Here is a 19,283-nt window from a genome sequence, read left to right as displayed (position 1 = left end):
CGTGTGTAAATTATCACGTGAAACAGCTGCAGGCGTCGTCATACTCACAAAACCGAGTTCGTAGAAATTAAAACAATTTAATCTGACGACATCGCTTTCATGAAGAAACAGTTGACACCGTGTGTCAGGAAAGGACACGACAAAGAAGTCTGAAGGTAAGTGGGATTTCACGTTGTCGCGTCGGTTAGTACCGAAGACGGCCGTCTCCCGAGTCGTAGCGCTGTGTAGTGTGTTACAAGTATACTCGCTGACCTCTGAAACGTAGTTCAATCTTCTACCGGACTAAACAGCGTCACATCTCAGAGTACAACCATCTAAGACCAAGCTGAAACAACGTTTTCTCCCTACCCACAAGTTTTTTCGTGAAATTATCGAATACTTTTTGGCGCCTCACCAATACGTGTAAGTATACATATTAAATTGACATTATAATATTCTAATTTTAAAAAATATCTGGCTGTATTACGAGTCAGCATAGAGACTAACTATGGGCTGGACGACTGGAGTTCGATCCCCGACGGGGGCAGAGGATTTTCCTTCTAGACTCTGGGTCTCACCCAGCCTCTTATCCAATGGGTACCGGGATCCTTTCCCGGGGGCAAACAGCGGCCGGGGCGTGATGCTGACTACTCACACCCCCCCCCCCCAATTAATTTTTTTTCCTGAAAAAAGCGCCATAGTGAACATGACTTTAATGAATACGGATTTTATAAATGAAAAAAGTTTGATTTGGTTTTAAGCGATGACTGAGAAAAAAACCATGTCAAACCTTGAGCGCGGACATTTGGCCTATTCTGCTCTGAAGTCCTTTTATCTTCTCGTGGAGTGATAGGGCAACATTTCCCATCCATAATATCGCACTTGATATATTTATTAGCGCGTAAAATTTACAGATATAACCTATGACCTATGTCAGATAAAACTTTGGCAATTATCGTGTCATCTTCGTTCTGGATGATCCTGATCAATGAATGTTCATAAAATTTTGTATCGGAATCTTTAGAGCCTACTGAAATCTGCGTAGCTGTTTAAATTTTCATCAAATTCGTTGTGTTGGATGCTCTGGTTACATCGAACCGCTTTTACATTCATCTCTAATATCTGTTCATCGGATCGTTTTCAATCTCATGCACAGATTTTGACAGCAGTCTGCACAAATACAGTTTTTATTGTTATTACCTGTCGAGGTTGTACTCGAAAACGTTATGACCTCACAATTGGTTTCTTCTGATGTTTACGTAACACGCAAATCGTTTATGTTGCGTGTCTGCCATTAATTTTCCCAAGGCCGGCCCTGAACAGTGGACACTTTTCTACTGCCGTATATTCTCAGCAGCTGTGATTTTTATGACTTCACAATTAATTCATAGCAATTCGTTAATTTTAAAAACTCATCGTGACAGTGTACTTCACTTTTGTTGTGTTTGTAAAATTTTTATATGAAGGTTTTCACGGCTGTGAGTATGAATATTTCTGTCTTCTGGGTTGTTGCGCTGTGTAGTCTGGTCGATGTTAACCAACGTTTCAGAGGTCATACTGCCTCCATCATCAGGGCGATGAAGATTTCTGTCTTCTGGGTTGTTGCGCTGTGTAGTCTGGTCGATGTTAACCAACGTTTCAGAGGTCATACTGCCTCCATCATCAGAGTATGAAGATTTCTGTCTTCTGGGTTGTTGCGCTGTGTAGTCTGGTCGATGTTAACCAACGTTTCAGAGGTCATACTGCCTCCGTCATCAGGGCGATGAGTATGAAGATTTCTGTCTTCTGGGTTGTTGCGCTGTGTAGTCTGGTCGATGTTAACCAACGTTTCAGAGGTCATACTGCCTCCATCATCAGAGTATGAAGATTTCTGTCTTTTGGGTTGTTGCGCTGTGTAGTCTGGTCGATGTTAACCAACGTTTCAGAGGTCATACTGCCTCCATCATCAGGGCGATGAAGATTTCTGTCTTCTGGGTTGTTGCGCTGTGTAGTCTGGTCGATGTTAACCAACGTTTCAGAGGTCATACTGCCTCCATCATCAGAGTATGAAGATTTCTGTCTTCTGGTTTGTTGCGCTGTGTAGTCTGGTCGATGTTTACCGACGTTTCAGAGGTCATACTGCCTCCGTCATCAGAGTATGAACATTTCTGTCTTCTGGGTTGTTGCGCTGTGTAGGCTGGTCGATGTTTACCGACGTTTCAGAGGTCATACTGCCTCCATCATCAGAGTATGAAGATTTCTGTCTTCTGGGTTGTTGCGCTGTGTAGTCTGGTAGATGTTTACCGACGTTTCAGAGGTCATACTGCCTCCATCATCAGGGCGATGAAGATTTCTGTCTTATGGGTTGTTGCGTCGTGTAGTCTGGTAGATGTTTACCGACGTTTCAGAGGTCCTTGCTGCCTCAATCATCAGGGTAGGCAGCAAGGACCTCTGAAACGTTGGTAAACATCTACCAGACTACACGGCGAAGCACCCTAGAAGACAGTCATCTTCTGTTGAAATGAGTCTAGCAGCTTAGAAATTAATAACATTTTGCATAACATAACTAAGGAAGAGACTTTGTAAGTGGGTATATCTTATGTGTGCTCTGCTATCCCGGGAATATAACGTCGAAGCTTGTATGGGGATTCCGTGTCTGTCCTCTGGGTCCGTGATCGCTGTTGGGTTAGGGTGAATGAAGATGCCGGTGACTTGGTTAGGGCGAGATCGAGAAAGTTTAATCTCATCTTGTGTTTGTAGGGTGCAGCAGAGGCCTTACCAAGCACGAAGCTGTTTAAGCTCTTTAAGTGAACAGCTTTGACCTGGCTTAGATTACATGGAAATATTTATCTATGTAGAACTGCAGCTGATAAGGCCTCCTCAATTATGTCGGTTATGGTTCTCGTAGTGCAGTCAGGGGCCATTGAACATCACTAAGAGATCAGGAGAGTACAGTGAACGGAGCCTGGGGAAATTTAAAGTACCCTCCGCCCTCTTAAAGCAACACAATGGAGTTTATGGACCAGAGCCCTTCTTGAGAAGCGAATAGTGAAATTTAACACGTAAGAACCACGTCAATAACTGACGTTCGTCTAAAAAATTACATGGGCAACAGATATGAGAAGGTCTGAATGCCATGTACGTATATTTGGTACATCTTATGCCTGTCACTCGAAGATATATTTGATTACAAAAATAGTTCGTACAGAAAAATTCCATTAAATTGACCTCAATTTAGAATAAAGTTTGCAGATATAGACATTTATAACAGGCATGAAAAATGAATGTGTTGAGAAATGTCAAGATAATTGACATTTTCTTTCTTATGAATATAAATACCAACTGATAGTGCCAGAACCTAGTTTAGATGAAGCTGAACTAGCCATTGGGAAATTGAAAAGTTATAAATCTCCAGGTATTGATCAGATTCCAGCAGAATTAATTAAAGCAGGAGGGAAAGGGTTACTTATGAGGATCCATAAGCTTATTAAGTTAATTTGGGATAAGGAAGAGATACCACAACAGTGGAAGGAATCCATAATTATTCCTGTTCATAAGAAGGGGGACAAGACTGAGTGTTGTAATTACCGAGGAATTTCTCTGCTGTCAACCTCGTACAAAATTCTATTAACAATTCTTTTGGCAAGATTAACCCCATATGCGAATGAAATTATTGGGGATCATCAGTGTGGGTTCAGACGAAACAGATCAACGATTGATCAGATCTTTTGCATTTGTCAGATACTAGAGAAAAAGTAGGAGTTCGGTGGGACCGTACATCAGTTATTTATAGATTTCAAAAAAGCCTATGACTCGGTTAAGAGAGAATTGCTATATAATATTCTTATTGAATTTGGTATACCAAAGAAGCTAGTGGGTCTAATAAAAATGTGCTTAAATGAAACTCATAGCAAAATTCGTATTGGAAAATATTTATCTGTGTAATTTTCCATCAAGAACGGTCTAAAACAAGGATATGCTTTGTCTCCTTTGCTCTTTAATTTTGGGCTAGAATACGCTATCAGGAATAAGGGCTTTGGTTAATTCGGTTATGAACGTTCGGGTTCGGTAAGCCTTTGGTTAGTTAGTGAATTTATTTATTTATTTAGTGTTCTGTCTGACGACAGGTCCATATGAACAGGATCCTTCCATCATTTTCTCGGACTGGGACCTGTTCATATACGTTCTTGGCAGATGATCCAGAAGTGGTTTGCCATTGCCTTCTTCTGTGTGTGAATGGAGTAATTGTTGGGATGCCACGGAGGAAAACTCCGTGTTGTCTAGACCACGGCCTTGCCCAACACAAGTTATAAATTCGGGCACCGCCGGGAATCTAACCCGAGACCCCAGGATTACAAGGCCAGCGTTCTAACCGCTAGACCACCTCATCTTATTATTATTTAGTGTTCTGTCTGACGACAGGTCCATATGAACAGGATCCTTCCATCATTTTCTCGGACTGGGACCTGTTCATATACGTTCTTGGCAGATGATCCAGAAGTGGTTTGCCATTGCCTTCTTCTGTGTGTGAATGGAGTAATTGTTGGGATGCCACGGAGGAAAACTCCGTGTTGTCTAGACCACGGCCTTGCCCAACACAAGTTATAAATTCGGGCACCGCCGGGAATCTAACCCGAGACCCCAGGATTACAAGGCCAGCGTTCTAACCGCTAGACCACCTCATCTTATTATTATTTAGTGTTCTGTCTGACGACAGGTCCATATGAACAGGATCCTTCCATCATTTTCTCGGACTGGGACCTGTTCATATACGTTCTTGGCAGATGATCCAGAAGTGGTTTGCCATTGCCTTCTTCTGTGTGTGAATGGAGTAATTGTTGGGATGCCACGGAGGAAAACTCCGTGTTGTCTAGACCACGGCCTTGCCCAACACAAGTTATAAATTCGGGCACCGCCGGGAGTCGAACCCGAGACCCCAGGATTACAATAGCAGCGTTCTGACCGCTAGACCACCGTGGCTAGTTAGTGAATACAAATAATAATTTAAAGTGCGTAATAGAATTCTCTCTTCGCATTGTTAATACGTCATCCAACAGTTCGTTAAGGGTTAATAACAGTCTTGTAATATAGTTTGAACATTTTATGTAAGATATGCACAGTAAATCATGCGATTGTTTATACTCTTTTGAAAGTCCGCCTTCTGTAACGACCCCTCGGCCTTCGGCTCTGACATGCAAATGTTTCAACATCGAAGTTGGTTCACTCATTCGTTCTTCTGTTATGGTAGTGGTTGTTGTGTGGTGAAGCACACTTCATCGTCTTGTTAAGGAGGTAAGGACTTCACTTCTTGCAATTTTCTTGATTTCCCAAGTATTCATCGGCGCTCTAATAGATCTGTTCTTAACAGTATAAAAAACGTCACTACACTTCGACTTTTGAAGCTGAAGTTGAATACCATTTAAAGATTGTCCGTACCTCCGAGAAAACGTAACGTGTCTCTATTACAAATATCAGTCGGTTAATGTTGATTATGGAAAACACACTGAAAACAATATGAAACCCATTAATACGTTGTGAGCAAAATACAGAATTACTGAGATTTAAAGTAGATGGTACATATTACCTCTGGGCTTTGAAGAGTTAATAACCGAGGAGGCTCACGCATGGTTAGAACGATATTCCGGACTTGGATTCGAGTCTCGTAAGAATACAGGTCAATAGTTTTGTGGTTTTTCTCATTCACTCCAGACAAATAGGTACCGGAATAGTACCATGAAGTAGGCTCCCGGAAGATATTTTTCAAATTCATTCGTACCTGACCATCTTCGTATCATGTTTGACGGTTTATAACCTTTGCAGTTGAGAGAGCGTCATTATGATGGGAATATTAAACGGAGAATGTTAGAATGGAGGCGAGTTAACGTAATCTGGGCCGAGGATCATCATTACGAATGCAGGCATATTTACTTCAGATAAGCTACAGATCGGTTTTCTTCAAATCCCTTTTTGTGTTTCCTCATTTATACTTCATCTTCTGAGCTCGTTCAATGTAACAGAGGAACACAAAATGTTAATATGACGAATCGTCCTTGGTAGAGTTATAAAGGCCCATCAAAAGTGATGTCACGTAATTATTTATCTTTATGGAGATAGAATATTTAAATTAAATTTTTTGGGTTTTTTCAATAGTCTAATAAAATAATAAAATTGAACGACGTTTCGGAGATGAGACTCTATCTCCGTGTTCAATACCTGGAGACGGAGATAGAGTTCCATATCCGAAACGTCGTTCAATTTTATGATTTTATTAGACGATGGAAAACATAAAAAAAATTAATTCAAATAACTCACCATCGTCACAAACTTTTAGATTTGAGATAGAATATTTAAATTAAATTTTTGGGTTTTTTTCAATCGTCTCTGGGCGTTTTCACAAATACGATTTACGGAACATTTTGTTCTTTTAAATTCCAGACGAAGGACACAGTCCAAGAATTTAATAATCCCAAACGTATTTGTTGAGTTGAGCGATTTATTTTGGTGTATATGTTGTCTGTTGTACCAATTCATAAGAAGGGTCATAAGACTGATTGTAATGATTATCTAGGAACCTCTCCCTTTTCATCTGTTTGCAAAATTTTATCCAACATTCTTATTTCGAAGCTGACTCCATATGCCAATTAAATTATTGGGGAACATCAGTGTGGGTTCTGTCGTAATAGATCTACAAGTTATCAAATGTTCTACATTCGCCAGATACTAGAGAAAAAGTGGTTCAGTCCATAAACTATTTGTAGACTTCAAGAAAGCCTACGACTCAGTTAAAACAGAGGTTATTTGCAATATCTTGCTTGAATTTGGATGTACTTAAGAAGCTAGTCATGTTAATTAAAATGTGTTTAAACGTCGGTATTGGTAAACATTTGTCTGATACATTTCCTATTCAGAATGGCCTGAAACAGGGAGATGCTTTATCATCACTGCTTTTTAATTTTGCCTTAGAATATGACGTGAGGAAATTCCAAGCTAATCATTGCGGTTTGGGATTGAATGGGACACATCAGCTTTTGGTCTGTTGGGTGATAATATAAATACTTTAAAAGTAAACACAGAAACACTTTTAAGGGTTAAAAACATCAAAGCAACACTTTTCATCACGCCCTAATACAGTGAGGCGGTGGATAGTTTTCCTGACGAATTCCTTAAAGCAGATCACGGGCTTAGAACCGACGAAACCGTGCTGATTAAGAGACATTGACGTAACAGAAACAGAGTAGCACTTACAGTGCACTCTAACGATTAACTTGAGCAGTTAGTGATATGCGCCATCTGTTGCAAACCCTGTTTCTAGCGTGACCGACCAAACTCATCATCATTCTGTCTGCGCGCACGAAAGGCTGAAGGCATGGCTGACCTTGAGTGGGGGTTCAGACAAATTACGCTCAATTGCTGTGTTCGGAGAAAATCTATTACGCAAGTAGCAAGATTTGTCTTCACGCTGTGGAAGAAGGAGTTAAGTGTTCACGTACTCTACCACGGTCGTCACACATTGGACTCAAAACAGCAAAATGGAGCGTGTGGTCATAGAAACATCTTCCATCAGTCATACCGTTTTTATTCTATTCTTGGCCGTAGGTTTTCGTGGCTGGAGTAAAATTTATAACTTTGATTTTTGGGTGAGAGCCGCGTCGAATGTTTGGTGTTAACCAACGTTTCGGAAAACATTTCACTTGTCGCCTTGACTTCTACCCGAAAATGAAAGTTGTAGGGGAGACCAGGGCAGAACGGGACCGGGTGAAATTTCGTTAGCTTACAGCACAGGGACACGTTATGTCAGTCAGCGCCATCTTGTGGTTACATTTAATGAAATAATCACCCTTGCTGGATTTTGCTCCTTAATTTTAGACATTTTTATCAACTTCCAGTGAAGGTAAAACCTATTCATTGTTCATATCCACTTTGTTGAATGACGCATGTGACAGGGTGTTTTCTTGAAAGTCTTAAACGCAATATTTTTATTAATTTTCACGATGTCATTTTTGGTGGGACAATCCTAATTTGAAAGAGTATACTCGGGGTAGAATGGGGTACCCCGTTTTGCCCCGAGTGAAAGTAGAGAAGGATCAAGATGAGTGCCTGTAATGTGGCGATGTCTATTTGCAGTCTATTGAAGGGTTGATCTGGCATTCGTCTTGCTTGAAATGGGCCCATAATTCATGTGCAGATGTTGGTAGTCACGATGATGAAGAGGTGCACATGTGTGTCGTCTGAGTTAGGCCTAAGTAGATTTAAAACGTGTAAAGTTTCGACATTTTACATTGTATACTAAATCATTTTTATATCCTACATCATAATTATTAGATAATTTGTGTCTTCTTACAACCTTTAAAACATATATCAACCATACTCCGTTTTGCCCCGGGCAAGTTACGTTCCTGTAAAAAAAAATGTAACTCTTAGAACTAAATTAATAACTCATAAATTTCAAATAGACAAGGTTCCTCCATGTGTTTATCTTTATTGTTGTCCCTTTCATATGCCTCCAAAGAAAGTACTTGGGCAGCAGATGATTGTGACAAATTTTCCTCAAACAAAAACAAAACAGAAAATGAGGTTATGTGTAGTGATGACGACTACTGTACGAGATGGTGCTATTAAAATAGTTAAGTGTAGACACATACTCCATAATTTTTATTTTTCTTTCACTATTGAGATCCTAACTTCAGTATTTTGCACAATTTTATTAAAATACAGGCAATAATAACAAAATATAGTTTACCACAATCCATACTTGAACACAAATATTGGTCATTGGCATACAGTGGCACATTCTAAGATGGCTGCAGACATTTGGATTTTTATTCAGAGACTACCAAGAATGTAAACAAATATCCCTTCTAATATTTTTATAGGAACAAGCAAGATGAGAAAATTTATTCCATTGCTTTTCTTCATTGGATGGAATATGGATCATGTTTCTGCTGCCAAGATTCTGGGCCTAATGTCAACGCCATCTCCTAGTCATCACATCTGGAACCGAGCCCTGATGTTAGCTCTTGCTGCTCGAGGCCATCAAGTCACAGTCCTTAGTCCTAATCCAGAGAAGCAACCAGTCGCTAACCATACAGATATCGTTATTGAAAAAGCCTACGAGAGACTAGAAGATTCCAACTATAATTATGAAGCTATGAGTACAATGACTTTTATTGAGAATGCACGTATATGGTTCCTCTGGGGTCAGGATGCTTGTGAGTTTGGAATGTCAACAAAAGGAGTTCAGAAACTTATGTCACTGCAAGGAAAGGAAAAATTTGATTTGATTATTATAGATATAACTCTTGAGGAATGCTTTTTGGGATTTGTCCCAATGTTTGGTTATCCACCTGTGATTGCCATCACGGCGTATGTGAGTCCGCCTTGGTATAATACCATGGTGGGAAATCCACAAATATTATCTTTCACTAGTATGCAGACATTGCCATTTACAGATCATATGACTTTTGGTCAGAGAATGGTAAATTTTCTACTTCACAATTATATGTTATATTATCGAAATTTCCACCACCTCCCAGCCATGGATAATATAGCTAAGAAATATTTTGGAAATTCTGCACCTTTACCTAGTGAAATTGAGAGGAATGTCAGTTTAGTGATGGTAAACACTCACTTCAGTATGGACTATCCATTACCACTAGTGCCAGCAATGATACCAGTTGGAGGAATGCATATTACACCTGGAAAAGAACTTCCAAAGGTAAGTGAAAGAGATTTATTATACCTTTCAGAAAAGCTTGCTACAAAGTAAGATAATAGGGTAGGTAAATTCAGTGGTAATATATCAGATAATTCTGGGAGTCGCCATCGTCATCAAAGAGTTATATGGCCTATTATAATTGTTCTTGGCATCTTTTTCCATTAGATGTGTATTTTATCATTAATGAGGAAAGTGTGCCTGTCTTTCCATTTCCACGTAGTGATTAAAGTCTTTTAGTTCTTTCAAAATATCTTCATTCCCTCTGTAGTTATCTCATCTTCTCATCATGGACATTGTGATCAATTATTTGTCCTTTGCCTTTGTTGTAACAGACTCGCCAAAAAACTCTTGTGTGCTTCTGCAAGATTACTAGAACAGATTCTGTACAGTCACTTATTCAACCACGTTAAAAGTTAAAGTAAGACCCAGCGTCGGTTCTTTTCTCACACATTTACAACAACAAATTTAATAAACTTTGTTTTGTACATATTTAATGCATTTCATAATTGTAAAAGTATCAACGCCATTGAAATCGACTTTGAAGAAGCATTTTATAAGATTAATCATTGTATTGTTATTAAATAAGCTTTATTATTTTGGTTTCATGTTGCAATTACTAAAACTTATTGTGAATTATGGAGTATCCAAGGGCTCCAAACTTCATTTTTGTCCTCCATCAATGCCTCACCTGCCATAGGTATATATTCAAGATGCCTATTGTAGGCAGACGATGTAGTTTTATAAGGAAATCAACAATGAAAAAGATGAAATTGCAAGAGGACTAATGTTCACTGAAATAGTTATGTGTCCAATGCTGCATTTAAGTGGAAACTATTTTATACATGATAAAATAATCTTGGGCAACAAGCCATTTTATTTCTTCACAGACATCCGATGTTTTGAAGACCTTCCCTACTTCCATCATCAAGGGATTCCCTTGATGATGGAGGCGGGGAATGTATTTTTAGTAAGGAAATGTATAGACTACAAATTTGAAGCCTTTGCCATAACTGAGTGGTTGATCAGCAATATCAATAGGAAATGATTTTCTGTTGTTTTGGAGGTTGTTTCTGCCTGACATGCATTGCATCCACATAGCAGTGTATTCAGCAGAGGTATAGGTTTACTCTTTCAACATAGATGCAGGTTTACTCTAAGTTGCAACTATATGACTCATCACACCAATTCCTGATGATGGAGGCAGGGAATTTATTTTTAGTAAGGAAATGTATAGACTACAAATTTGAAGCCTTTGCCATAACTGAGTGGTTGATCAGCAATATCAATAGGAAATGATTTTCTGTTGATTTGGAGGTTGTTTCTGCCTGACATGCATTGCATCCACATAGCAGTGTATTCAGCAGAGGTATAGGTTTACTCTTTCAACATAGATGCAGGTTTACTCTAAGTTGCAACTATATGACTCATCACACCAATTCCTGATGATGGAGGCAGAGACAGTCTCCGGAACACTAGAAATTTATTCCATTCCATGCTGATATGACTGATGTCATTAGTAGACTTCACTGAAATTCATGCACACATTTCGATTAAAACATCCATCAGTCTTGTCCTGGTTGATTTATAGGTTATGTAATTATCCTGCATCAGTGTCAAAGTTTATTCTTGTATGAGATGAGGAAATAATAAAGTATAATGAACTACAGTCGATTTGGAATAAAGTGGCAGTGGCCTGATTAAATTACTAACCCAGAATGTGTGTGGAATGACTTATGAAAACAAAAAGTTCAAATCAGGATATCTGGATTTTAACAAAATATTTCCTGGTGGTGCTCAGCCAATTGCTTGATCATTCTTGTGACATGCCCGTAACACCACTTGTACTAAAGACTTATTTAGGTATGGAGAAAAGAAGTCTAAATTAAACTTATAGATTGTTTTTGCTAATGAACGTTTAGGAAAGGAATAGTAACCTGCTCTTTAGTAAAGTGAATATAATTGTTTCAGGATTTGAAAATGTTCCTGGATGAAGCCAAGCATGGTGCTATATTCTTTAGCCTTGGTTCAAATGTAAGGAGTGACAAGATGCCACCTGAAAAAGTAAAAGCATTTTTAGATGCATTTTCAGAGCTTCCTCAGAGAGTTCTCTGGAAGTGGGAGTCAGACTCATTGCCAGGACAACCTCAGAATGTGATTGTCAGAAAATGGCTGTCACAGAATGATATTTTAGGTATTGTATAGTATATTAAAATACAACAGATTAATTTTCTGGCAACAGAACCTGAAGGTACAACACCACTAATACAGACCCCACATTAAGACACAATCCAGAGACAGTTGAATCCAGTTCACATTCTCATAACCTATTTCCATGTTAATATCATACCATCTCCTTCTTAGTCTTCCAACATGTTTTTCTTCTGTCATCTTTATCACTACCACCACAACCATAATTATGTTGTAGTTACTGATGCTATTAGTAATGGTGTTTTATTAATATTATTATTTAAACATTATGTAATCTGAAGTTCCCATTCTGATATTCCAAAGCTTTATATACATAAATAGGCTATATATGGAGATTATACCTAACTTTAATTATGTCAAATCTTGATGTCTACCTAAAAATATTCAATATACCAACAAGCTGAACAGCCCAAGATGCTAAAAATTCATTAAAGATAATCTTATAACACTTCTCAAGGACCTTTGGCAGGATATAGCGAACTTTGGAGAACACTCCATTCAACGAAATTTTGTTAACATTTGTATGAGTGATCCTTATAATAATGCCATAATTCCATCTAATTGTTGTTATTTTATTCAAAGACACTTTTGGATCATCATCTTCATCTTCTTCTTCTCCTCCTCCTCCTTCTTCTTCTTCTTCATCATCATCTGAATGTTTCAATTTTTTCATACCATTGTTTACAACACAGAGGACAATCCACAGATGATGTGATAGAAGCACAGAATTTTGGTATTGGGATGTATGATACGAGGTGCGATCGGAAAGTTTCAAGACTGTGTCAATAGAGGGCGAACCGGATGTAGTACGAACTTCTGCCGCTAGGGGGTGCGGCCTACATTCATAGTGAATTAGTGTGCCAGCCGGCATCATCGAATTAGCATTTGTTTCTTAGTTACGGGCGTTTTGGTAGTGCATTACACCGACCCTCCTGCGATTTCGGAATGGCGTGTGCATCAAATTTTGCCAAAGACTCGCCAAAACGGCTACGGAAACCTATGAAATGCTAAAGCAAGCATTTGGGGAGTCCGCAATGGGTCGTGCACAAACTTTTGTGTGGCATTCACTTTTTAAAAATGGCGGAACCTCTGTCGATGATGACGAGCGTTCTGGACGACCATCTTCGAGCACAACGCCCGAAAATGTTACGAAGATTCGGCAGGCCATTCACGAAGATCGACGTCGTACCATCAACGACTTGTGCGACATTGTTGGGATAGGCTATGGGACCTGTCAGCTGATTCTAAAGGAAGAACTCCACACGCGACGCATCGCAGCCAAGTTTGTGCCAAGGCTCCTGTCTGAGGACCAGAAGCAGAATCGACTTCTCGTTTGTCAGGAGCTCAAAGATCTTGCAAGAACCAACCCCAACTTCCTTTCTAAGCTCCGTGTGACTTCTTCCTCTTCCCAAAGATGAAAATTCAGCTAAAGGGAAGGGGATTTGAGACGATAGAAGAGATTCAGGCAGAATCGCAGATGGTGCTTGACAGGCTGACAAAGAAAGATTTCCAGGGATGCTTCCAGGCTTGGCAGCGGCGCTGGGATCGTTGTGTTCACTCCCAGGGGAACTACTTCGAGGGTGATGGATGAATTTAATACCTGAGATAAGTGTACGGGTTTTTATACGCGCAGTCCTGAAACTTTCAGATCGCACCTCGTAAATGTGCAATGGAAGTTATTGTGAAAGTGTAATTTCTTTTAGTTTGTTACAACGTGTTTTCTTACTAGCAAAATTTATTTCTTGTGTGTATGGTATTATGAGAACTTGGCTGTATTTCCATTGATTATATGACACAAACAAATTTGAAGTAAGAAACTACAGATTTATTTTTCCACAGTCAGCAAAATACTGATAACAGAAGAGGCAGCAGTTTCCAAGTTAGAAATTTCACTTGCAGCATGGGAAGGGTTAGAAAAGAAAGTAGAATAATTTTTTCAAAGTTTAAAATGTTAGTATAACTTTAGAGTTATGTTTAATTTACATAATTATGCTTTGTTAACTACATAAATTATATCTCACCAAGTGGAACAGCATTTGAAAAGTATGAACTGCAAAAGATGTGGACAGAAATTGTAAATGGACTACTTTGGATTATCATATCACCATTTGCTGGAAGGGCTGAGGATAACCATGAGAAATATCAGTCAAATAGCTGGCATGTGGACTGAGACACAAATATTCACCCACTCACTATGGGCTACTTAATTGACTCTGACGACAAGTACATTTTTAAGCTTGGTCTAAATGTATACGTGAATAGAATTTGTAAGTAGCTAACAGTGGATTTAAATAGTATTATGGAGCCTTGTGTGTGTCTCCCACATACAAAGCATGAGTGCTAACCAATCAGTCATGATATTAAATAATGGACTGGTGTGAGTGTTGATTTATATGTTAACTGTTACAGCACATCCCAATGTTTGTTTGTTCATCTCCCATGGTGGAAAGCTTAGTTCACAAGAATCCATTTACCATGGAGTACCTATTGTAGGAATGCCTTTCTTAGCTGATCAGTTTGCAAATGTTGTGAAACTCGCTACACGTGGTGTTGGAGTAGAGCTGGTATATCATACACTCTCAAAACAATCTGTTCTTAATGCTGTACATACAGTTGTTGGAAACCATAGGTAAGTTCTAGACAAATTAAGCAAAATCAGTTTGTATCAATGTTTTACTTTCTGAACATTAATATCTTATGAGATGATAAAGTTGCGTCATATTGTGATAAATATATATTTGTTTAAATCTTGTCAAGTCTAATCACAATAAAATTCCTATTAAATATTAAAATATTACTATAATTAACATTTAAATATTTAAAATATATTAAATGATGTTTAAATTATATTTAAGTTTATATAATTTTATACACCTGAAGATGGTTCTTTTAGAACTGAAACATGTCGTGTAAAAAAGTGATGATCTAATGTAAATCGAACATTTCGATAGAGAACATCATTTAATATATTTTAAATATTTTAATGTTAATTATGATAATATTTTAATATTTAATAGGAATTTTATTGTGATTAGACTGACAAGATTTAAACAAATATTAATATCTTATAATTAATTCTAATGTTTGCTGGTGGTTCCGCTATTAAAGAAGAATTTTCTGTTATGCATCCACATTACAACTTTTTATTAGAGGTCTCATATCAGTATCAGAACTCACAAGGAGACCTGGTTGATTGAAAACCTTCGATTTAGCTTTGATTTTGCAATATGGCGTGGACCCTTCTCTAATTTCATGGCTAAAATATTAAGTGATGACATCAGACTCTTTCTTTGTCATACACAATTTTATTTTTCAAGTTTGTTCACTGTTACTTCATAAGTCTCATAAGAGAAGATTCACTTACGTTGCTCGTGATAGCTTAGTTGGTACATAGTAAAGATTGGATTAATCTGATTCAGGACAGAGACCAGTAATGGACTCTTAATCATGGTAATGAACTCCTGGTTGCAATAAAAGGCGGGGAATTTATTGACCAGCTGAGAGATTACTAGCTTCTTAAGAGGACTTTGCTCTGTGAAGATAGTTAAGGAGGTATCTGTTAACTTCAGTGTAGATCTGTCCTTTTTCCAGTGTAACTGAAATCCTCTGAGTGGTTCAGGAAATGAATTTTGTAGACAGACGTATCGACAAGTTACTAAGAAAACAAACTGTGTGTACACTGTACGACTGCCATTTAAAAAATGCAAAATCATACAATAAACATTTTCATACAGATCTGAGCTATGCTACAAGGCATTTCTGAGCTTCCCTCAGTTAACTGCATACTTCTAAAGACTTTATATAATTTAAATTTGAAAGGTCTGAATAGGTTTTTAAGTAACTTGCTATGTATTGTAGTTACAGAGACAATATGAAGAAATTGTCAGCTATCTTCAGAGATCAACCAGAGACACCACTGAAGCGAGCTATTTTTTGGACTGAATATGTGTTACGGCATGGAGGAGCACCTCTTCGTTCTGTTGGTGCTGACTTACCTTGGTATCAGTATTTTCTGTTAGATGTCATTGCAGTTCTGTTTATAGGCACAACTCTGATGTTTGTATTGTTTGGTTTGGTTTTAACAACTATATACAGATTCTTAGTGCCGGCTACTAGACGTATAAAGTCAAAACAACAGTAAAATATGAATCTGAGTTATAGGTAAATTGTTGGTTTAACAAACATTCTTGTAGTCCTTGCTCTCTTGTCTATACATATACATGCAAACTATTTTTTTAAAAAAATATTCATATTAATAAAAATATTCCAGTTTTACATTCCATAACTTAGTCCCTATGCACAGATTTAATAAAATCAAAAGAAACGCACAGCAGTTTCCTGCAAAGGACCCAGTCCTCCATTCTCGCTGCCTTAGAAAGGGCAGATTTCTGTTTCTTACTCGCCCAGACTGGGCTCCCATCTTTCTGCCCATCCCCATGATTTTGATTGACTCTGATCGCTGCTCATTCCTCCTCCATCTAACCTTATATAACTCAACTAACCCTTCTCACTTCAGCTCTGAACATGGAGACAGCATGTTCTCTTGTTGGTGTCCACTTACAAGTCCACATGGCATCACAGCTCAGAAGATCACATTGAAAATGTGAACACTGCAAGAAACCTAATCTCACATTCTTTATTTCTCTAGTAACAAATCAAATTAATATTTTAATTTAATAATTACATACATTTTTTCTCTTTTTTCAACGTGCTTTCCATATAAATAATGCAAGATTTCTAAATAAACAGATTTCATTTCACTGGCTAAACAATTTCATGTATGCACTAATGACCTTGGTTGGTTACTGATTTAATACTTTGCAGTCCATATATTTTGATAAATGGAACCTTATCAAGTAATATATAATTTATTCTAAGCTTCAAGTGTCAAGCTCAGTTTGACTTTGGGTTGGAACGTGGCTTTTCAAATATCACATAAATTCTGGTGCTGAGGTTCATTTATTTGAACACAAGACAAACACCATACTGTTTGGATTGTCGGACTGAAACGCCATTTGGAAATTAAATTTCTACTCGCATGAGACCAGATCCAACAGATGACTCAAAAGGGTTTAAAATTTCACTCAGTCTTACTTCTTGTTCATGACTGCTAGCACTCTAAACAATTAACCTTTATTGACCATGTCACATGGTCCAGCTAGATATGCGTCACACTACCACATGCTAAATTGCAAACCCTAGAGTTGAAGTTCAGCCTGCAGCCCTGTAGTATGGGGTTTAAATATCAAATTCTTGTACAATAAAGATTAAAACAAATCTTAATCAATTCTTGTATTTAGGTTTTTGCAGCTGGAGTACTGTACAACTTCAGCTTGCATGAATGAACTACATCAAATGCTGAAATTTATCCGTTTCAGCCAACGTAGCAGTTGCCATTTTCAGGGTGAATGTGTGTTGGTTTTTTTTTGTTTTAATCTCATGTAAGGCAGGTATTAGATGGCGAGTGAGATGTGATGAATATGTCTGGCAGAGGGGAAGAAGCGGCTACTGTGTTATGGTCAAGGGATTACGAGTGAGGATGGATCGTTCAAAGTGACCGACTCGCTCTCCTTCAAGGAGCGGATCATTCGATGAGCGCACTCCTCACTCCCTGGCCACGATGGCCACAAATGAATGCTATTTCCAGTCAAATTGAACCGATCAGAATCAAGACAGTTGAGCTCTTGCTCGCCTGACCAATGAGACTGATGAACACACTGGCTCGTATGAACGGTTTCAATATATATACATCATTAGCTTTTTGGTTGGTTGTTTGGTTGTCTGGTGTCAGTGAACTGGTCGGACTCACTACTGCTGGGACTTTGCTGATTTCCTTCAGTATTCGTCTGTTACCAAACAGGAATATAATTTTATAAGGTTAGATCCTGTCCACGTCACAGGGCGCAGGCTGGTATAGTCGTCGGCTTCTCACCAGACACATTTTCAGGGTAGATGTTAGTTGTGTAGACCTGATTGGTTCTGTTGCATCTCCGTCTTCCACTCCTTTCTCCCCATTCCTCATCCCACAGACCCACAGGAAGAACCCGAATTGGAATATGGTTGAAGTGACACCACAATTAATACACTTAGGTACAGTTCGTGCGAACCATCATTATTCTCTAATGACAAGAATCTGCAGCATAAAAAAAAATTAAGTTGTACGAAACACAGAAGAGTCCAAACAAAACAAAAAGCATAATAAATTGGTTACCTATACCTGAAGATCTGACAGTAGGGGATTCCCGAAATAAGCATGAATTTCATCAACATGTCGCTTCCCATTTTAAAACAACTAAGATGAAGTCTGTTTTCTTGTTAAATTATTTTTATTGTGGGCTCAGATTATACTGTTAAAATAATAAATATTAATTAAATTAATTCATGATTAAAATTAACAGAATTTAATTAAAGCACTTTCCTGTGATTTTTCGCAGTGAGTCCTATAGGGAACTTGGCCAGCGATACATTACACAGTTGTTGGAAAATCTGTGGGGTAATCACCTGTTGTAACATGTTTCTGTAAATTCGTTCGTGATAAAATATTTCTCATGATTTTACTTTATGACTTTTCTTGAATGAATTACAAGATTATACTGCAGTGTTTGGCTTTCTTGCCTATAGATTGTACCTTCCCCCCGCCCCTTTGTGCAGTCCAGTCCATATCCCTCTGCCTTTTCAGCAGTCATCTAAGAATTTGGCAAATCCCAGGGCATGTTGTTCTTGCAAGGTGCTTTGAAAATTCACTGAGAAATAAAATGGGCTATCTTTTATTAAGGAAAAACCACTAATGGATATGTTTTACAGATATATCATGATCTTGTTTACAAGTCTCAGCCTAGTTAAAGGTTGAAGACATATGCTGCTATGTGTATGCTGACTCATTGATATTTTATATGCAAACTGCACATGAACAGTTTCATTTGTGAAAGTTATATATTCATTTGAATAAATAATGTTATGGTAACAGAAGCAGAAAAATAAAGTAATATATTTATTTATGGCTACCAGAAGTAAGTTGGTTTATCCAGTTTCTGTGGTTCTTAAAGTAAGCTAGTGAAGTGAAAAGTACAACTGGTGTTTGCATATTTTTCCAATGTCTGCTGGACAAAATTCCATAATTAGCAGAATTAGTATGGCCACTCTTACACCTGGTGTCTGTCTAGTCCATTATGATGAACATAATGCCTCTTCAGGAATGAATTCAGAGCCCTTATGTAGGTAGACAAAGCCTTGAACTGCCAAGATTAAACAATTTAGTGATATTAAAACTGCAGGTTCAGTATCACTAATAATAAAGCCCACCACAAATACTTCCTGTGTTTAATAGTTCAAATTCTACAATATAATTCGTTAAGATCCACTGTAATATTAATCTCCAGTGACTCTGAAATATTCTGTCAAA

At 38.0% G+C, this 19,283-nt stretch overlaps 1 protein-coding gene across 4 annotated transcripts; it reads left to right on the top strand.

Moving 5' to 3' along the window:
- Window positions 1-228: 228 nt before the first annotated feature.
- On the top strand, window positions 229-18,479 carry LOC110838720 (UDP-glucosyltransferase 2). 4 transcript variants are annotated; one of them, XM_022082216.2, is made up of 5 exons: window positions 229-402; window positions 8,832-9,673; window positions 11,642-11,864; window positions 14,291-14,510; window positions 15,740-18,479. In XM_022082216.2, the coding sequence occupies exons 2-5, from the start codon at window positions 8,843-8,845 to the stop codon at window positions 16,020-16,022; spliced, it is 1,557 nt and encodes a 518-aa protein (XP_021937908.1). In that variant the 5' UTR covers window positions 229-402; window positions 8,832-8,842; the 3' UTR covers window positions 16,023-18,479. The 4 variants fall into 4 exon arrangements, with proteins under 4 accessions (XP_021937908.1, XP_021937907.1, XP_021937909.1 ...); XM_022082215.2 differs by lacking the exon at window positions 229-402 and adding an exon at window positions 5,104-5,250; XM_022082217.2 differs by lacking the exon at window positions 229-402 and adding an exon at window positions 7,289-7,431.
- The last annotated feature ends 804 nt before the right edge of the window (window positions 18,480-19,283 follow it).

The sequence above is a fragment of the Zootermopsis nevadensis genome, unplaced genomic scaffold (assembly GCF_977971745.1).
Source record: "Zootermopsis nevadensis isolate Lab colony 2312 unplaced genomic scaffold, Znev_1.0 Znev_ptg000016l, whole genome shotgun sequence".
Classification (NCBI taxonomy): Eukaryota; Metazoa; Arthropoda; class Insecta; order Blattodea; family Termopsidae; genus Zootermopsis; species Zootermopsis nevadensis.
This window is presented reverse-complemented; position numbering and strand designations above follow the sequence as displayed.